At 50.8% G+C, this 5,000-nt stretch overlaps 1 protein-coding gene across 3 annotated transcripts in view; it reads left to right on the top strand.

The window, feature by feature from the left end:
- Positions 1 to 5,000, top strand: part of pomt1 (protein-O-mannosyltransferase 1) — an 8,065-nt gene that overhangs the window by 1,111 nt on the left and 1,954 nt on the right. Inside the window, exons 4-16 of one of the 3 annotated variants that reach the window (XM_068601666.1) lie at positions 1 to 6; positions 113 to 259; positions 584 to 692; positions 1,903 to 1,959; positions 2,056 to 2,149; positions 2,355 to 2,510; positions 2,675 to 2,805; positions 2,888 to 2,983; positions 3,060 to 3,152; positions 3,279 to 3,375; positions 4,339 to 4,431; positions 4,525 to 4,645; positions 4,911 to 5,000. The exon at positions 1 to 6 is cut by the window's left edge and continues 45 nt beyond it; the exon at positions 4,911 to 5,000 is cut by the window's right edge and continues 8 nt beyond it. In XM_068601666.1, the coding sequence (XP_068457767.1) occupies positions 1 to 6; positions 113 to 259; positions 584 to 692; positions 1,903 to 1,959; positions 2,056 to 2,149; positions 2,355 to 2,510; positions 2,675 to 2,805; positions 2,888 to 2,983; positions 3,060 to 3,152; positions 3,279 to 3,375; positions 4,339 to 4,431; positions 4,525 to 4,645; positions 4,911 to 5,000 (1,290 nt within the window). Of the gene's footprint in view, positions 7 to 84; positions 260 to 583; positions 693 to 1,902; positions 1,960 to 2,055; positions 2,150 to 2,354; positions 2,511 to 2,674; positions 2,806 to 2,887; positions 2,984 to 3,059; positions 3,153 to 3,278; positions 3,376 to 4,338; positions 4,432 to 4,524; positions 4,646 to 4,910 lie in introns of all 3 variants that reach the window. The other 2 variants (XM_068601669.1, XM_068601667.1) reach the window with 2 other exon arrangements.

Genomic DNA, 5,000 nt, shown 5'->3' on the forward strand with positions numbered 1-5,000 from the left:
GGGCAGGTAAAAACACCAGTTACTGTAACACCACCGCTTTGAACCAGTTTGAACCGGTTAGTTTACCAGCTTGTACCCCAGCAGCGGTGTGTGTGTGTGTGTCACTCCACAGAGTACCCCAGCAGTGTGTGTGTGTGGGGTCTGCGTCTCCTCCCGGCTGTGGGCGGAGCTCTGTGCGTTCCTCTGGTTTACCTGTTGACTCTGGAGATGAAGTTCTCTCACCTAGCGGCTCTGGGAGCTGCAGTGCTGCTGCTGCTGGGTACGCACCTTATGAATATGAATATGCACCTTCTGAATATCAATACACACCTTATGAATAATAAGGCACAACCCTGGATATTTATATGCACCTTATGAATATTAATACACACCTTCTGAATATTAATACTCATCCTATGGATATTAATACGCACCATATGCATATTAATACTTTCATAATGAATATTAATACTCACCATATGAATACTCATCTTGTGAATATTAATATTCACCTTTATGAATATTAATATGTGCAACAATACGCACTGGCGTGACGCGGTGCGTTCAGGGCCTGATGTGAATCTGCTTTAACGTTGTTTTTCAGAGAACTCTCTGATCGTTCAGTCCCGCTTCATGTTGCTGGAGTCTCTCCTCATCTTCTTCATCTTGCTGGCCTTCCTCTCCTACCTGAGGTTCCACAACCACCCCAACAGGTACGCCTCCTTCACTAGCTCCTTAAGGTAGGAACCACTGGAGCCTCTTCTACTAGGTCCTTAGAGTAGGAACCACTGGAGCCTCTTCTACTAGGTCCTTAGGGTAGGAACCACTGGAGCCTCTTCTACTAGGTCCTTAGGGTAGGAACCACTGGAGCCTCTTCTACTAGGTCCTTAGGGTAGGAACCACTGGAGCCTCTTCTACTAGGTCCTTAGGGTAGGAACCACTGGAGCCTCCTCTACTGGGTCCTTAGAGTAGGAACCACTGGAGCCTCTTCTACTAGGTCCTTAGAGTAGGAACCACTGGAGCCTCTTCTACTAGGTCCTTAGAGTAGGAACCACTGGAGCCTCTTCTACTAGGTCCTTAGGGTAGGAACCACTGGAGCCTCTTCTACTAGGTCCTTAGGGTAGGAACCACTGGAGCCTCTTCTACTAGGTCCTTAGGGTAGGAACCACTGGAGCCTCCTCTACTGGGTCCTTAAGGTAGGAACCACTGGAGCCTCTTCTACTAGGTCCTTAGAGTAGGAACCACTGGAGCCTCCTCTACTAGGTCCTTAGGGTAGGAACCACTGGAGCCTCCTCTACTAGGTCCTTAAGGTAGGAACCACTGGAGCCTCCTCTACTAGGTCCTTAAGGTAGGAACCACTGGAGCCTCCTCTACTAGGTCCTTAAGGTAGGAACCACTGGAGCCTCCTCTACTGGGTCCTTAAGGTAGGAACCACTGGAGCCTCTTCTACTAGGTCCTTAGAGTAGGAACCACTGGAGCCTCCTCTACTAGGTCCTTAGGGTAGGAACCACTGGAGCCTCCTCTACTAGGTCCTTAAGGTAGGAACCACTGGAGCCTCCTCTACTAGGTCCTTAAGGTAGGAACCACTGGAGCCTCCTCTACTAGGTCCTTAAGGTAGGAACCACTGGAGCCTCCTCTACTGGGTCCTTAAGGTAGGAACCACTGGAGCCTCTTCTACTAGGTCCTTAGGGTAGGAACCACTGGAGCCTCCTCTACTAGGTCCTTAAGGTAGGAACCACTGGAGCCTCCTCTACTAGGTCCTTAAGGTAGGAACCACTGGAGCCTCCTCTACTAGGTCCTTAAGGTAGGAACCACTGGAGCCTCCTCTACTAGCTTCTTAAGGTAGGAACCACTGGAGCCTCTTCTACTAGCTCCTATATCTACATATATAAATGATAACCAGCTGTGACCTTTGACCCTCAGCTGGTTCAGATACTGTTGGCTGCTGCTGTCTGGAGCTTCATGCGCTGCAGCTGTGGGGTAAGTGAGTGCGTGTGTGTGTGTCATTGAGTGTGTGTTAACGTGTGTGTGTGTGTGTGTGTGTGTGTGTTAACGTGTGTTGACTTGTGTGTGCAGGGTGAAGTATATGGGCGTGTTCTCCTACCTGCTGCTGGTGGGCGTGGCCTGTCTGCACACCTGGAACCTGATTGGAGACCGAACTGTCAGTCATGTGAGTCCAGATCACACAGTAGTGAAACCCCACACACTGGAAAGGTGATGTCATCAGGTGGTGATGTCATCAGGTGGTGATGTCATCAGGTGGTGATGTGTTTGTGACACTCTGACATCTGAGAGTCAAACTTTATTATACAAGTCAGGTAACAGAGTGGTGTGTGTGTGTATTTATGTCCGTGTTTGTATGTGTGTGCGTGCAGCTGAGTGTGTGTGTGCAGTGTGTGTGTCGAGCTGTGTGTCTGCTGGTGGTTCCGGTCCTCCTCTACGTGTTCTGGTTCTACCTCCACCTGACTCTCCTCCATCGCAGCGGACCACATGACCAACTGATGAGCCCCGCCTTCCAGGCCGGGCTGGAGGTAACACACACACATATATATACACACACATATACATTCACACACACATATATACATATACACACACTCTCACTCACACACACACACACACACACACACACACACACACACACACACACACACACACACACACACACACACACACACTCACTCTGTGTCTTCAGGGCGGGCTCTCCAGGATCACTCGCGGTCAGCCTCTGGACGTGTCGTACGGCAGTCAGGTGACTTTAAGAAGCTCCGCCTCCCAACCAATCCCCTGTTGGCTTCACTCGCACAAAGCCAACTACCCAATCAGGTGCCGCCAGGTCACACAGCAGCAGCCAATCGGAACGCTGCCAGGTCCAGTTAAGTAACCTCACTTCCTGTTTCCTGTCCAGGTATGAAAATGGGCGGGGCAGCTCCCACCAGCAGCAGGTCACCTGTTATCCTTTCAAAGACGTCAACAACTGGTGGATCATCAAAGACCCCGGCAGGTGGGTCTCAGGTGTGTCGCCGGGCATGCTGGGAGATGTAGTCCCCGTCTAAGCCGTCTGTCTCTCCGCCCGCCAGACAGCAGCTGGTGGTCAGCAGCCCTCCTCGGCCCGTCCGTCACGGTGACGTCGTTCAGCTGGTCCACGGCATGACGTCACGCTTCCTCAACAGGTGACTCACCTGAGCCGCGGTGCATTCAGGGACCATGCCACCTGCAAGGAGGCTGGTTATTATCCACATTATCATGATTATTATCATACTAATAGAGTGTATGTGTGTGTGTTTGTTTGTGTGTAGTCATGATGTAGCAGCTCCCATGAGCCCTCACTCTCAGGAGGTGTCAGGTTACATCGACTTCAACGTTTCCATGGCAGCACAGAACCTGTGGAGAGTGGTGAGCACACCTGAACTGTTAATGTCTACATTTATAGAAATAATGTGTTACCACAAGTGTGTTAGCATGCTGGTACCACAGGTGTGTTAGCATGCTGGTACCACAGGTGTGTTAGCATGCTGGTACCACAAGTGTGTTAGCATGCTGGTACCACAGGTGTGTTAGCATGCTGGTACCACAAGTGTGTTAGCATGCTGGTACCACAGGTGTGTTAGCATGCTGCTACCACAGGTGTGTTAGCATGCTGGTACCACAGGTGTGTTAGCATGCTGGTACCACAGGTGTGTTAGCATGCTGCTACCACAAGTGTGTTAGCATGCTGGTACCACAGGTGTGTTAGCATGCTGGTACCACAGGTGTGTTAGCATGCTGGTACCACAGGTGTGTTAGCATGCTGGTACCACAGGTGTGTTAGCATGCTGGTACCACAGGTGTGTTAGCATGCTGCTACCACAAGTGTGTTAGCATGCTGGTACCACAGGTGTGTTAGCATGCTGGTACCACAGGTGTGTTAGCATGCTGGTACCACAAGTGTGTTAGCATGCTGGTACCACAGGTGTGTTAGCATGCTGGTACCACAAGTGTGTTAGCATGCTGGTACCACAGGTGTGTTAGCATGCTGGTACCACAGGTGTGTTAGCATGCTGCTACCACAAGTGTGTTAGCATGCTGGTACCACAGGTGTGTTAGCATGCTGGTACCACAGGTGTGTTAGCATGCTGCTACCACAAGTGTGTTAGCATGCTGGTACCACAGGTGTGTTAGCATGCTGGTACCACAGGTGTGTTAGCATGCTGGTACCACAGGTGTGTTAGCATGCTGGTACCACAGGTGTGTTAGCATGCTGCTACCACAAGTGTGTTAGCATGCTGGTACCACAGGTGTGTTAGCATGCTGGTACCACAGGTGTGTTAGCATGCTGGTACCACAGGTGTGTTAGCTTTCCCTTCCTGTCTCGAGCAGGACATCTCCAACAGGGAGGCGGAGTCAGAGTCCTGGAAGACGATTCTATCTGAGGTCCGATTGGTCCACGTGAACACTTCAGCTGTCCTCAAGGTACGAACAGGAAGTGACCACCTGGGACAGAACTGTGCCCTTTGACCATATAAGGACGTGTGTGTGTGTGTGTGTGTGTGTGTGTGTGTGTAGCTGAGTGGTGTGTCTCTTCCAGATTGGGGTTTCCGTCAGTTGGAGGTCGTTGCAGAGAAGCTGTTTAAAGCTCACAGCAGCAGTTTGGGCTGGACCGTGGAGGAGCACCGATATGGAACCAGTATGTCCCCTGACCTCTGACCTCTGACCCCTGACACTAAACACACTGTTAGAAACTGTTAGAAAGAATCTTTTGGGTGGTCGTGTGACTAGAAGCCTGAAAAGCAGGTCCAGCCACAACGAACCGTCCACGCTCTGTAGCGCTGTCTTAATGTCTCCCTCCGCCTGCTGACCAGAAAGTAGTCCCTCTTAAAGCAACAGTCACACAGTCCATCTTGTTTTACCCTCCATCTTGAATGTGTGTGTGTGTGTGTGTGTGTGTGTAGGTCAGGAGCAGAAGGAGAGGGAGGCAGAGCTTCATTCATCGACTCACATCGACGTGGACAGGAAGATTTCCTTCTGGTCAAAGTTTCTGG

This window comes from Clinocottus analis, unplaced genomic scaffold (genome assembly GCF_023055335.1).
Source record: "Clinocottus analis isolate CAN_PGR_092001 unplaced genomic scaffold, fCliAna1.0.p SCAF_53, whole genome shotgun sequence".
Taxonomy (NCBI): domain Eukaryota; kingdom Metazoa; phylum Chordata; class Actinopteri; order Perciformes; family Cottidae; genus Clinocottus; species Clinocottus analis.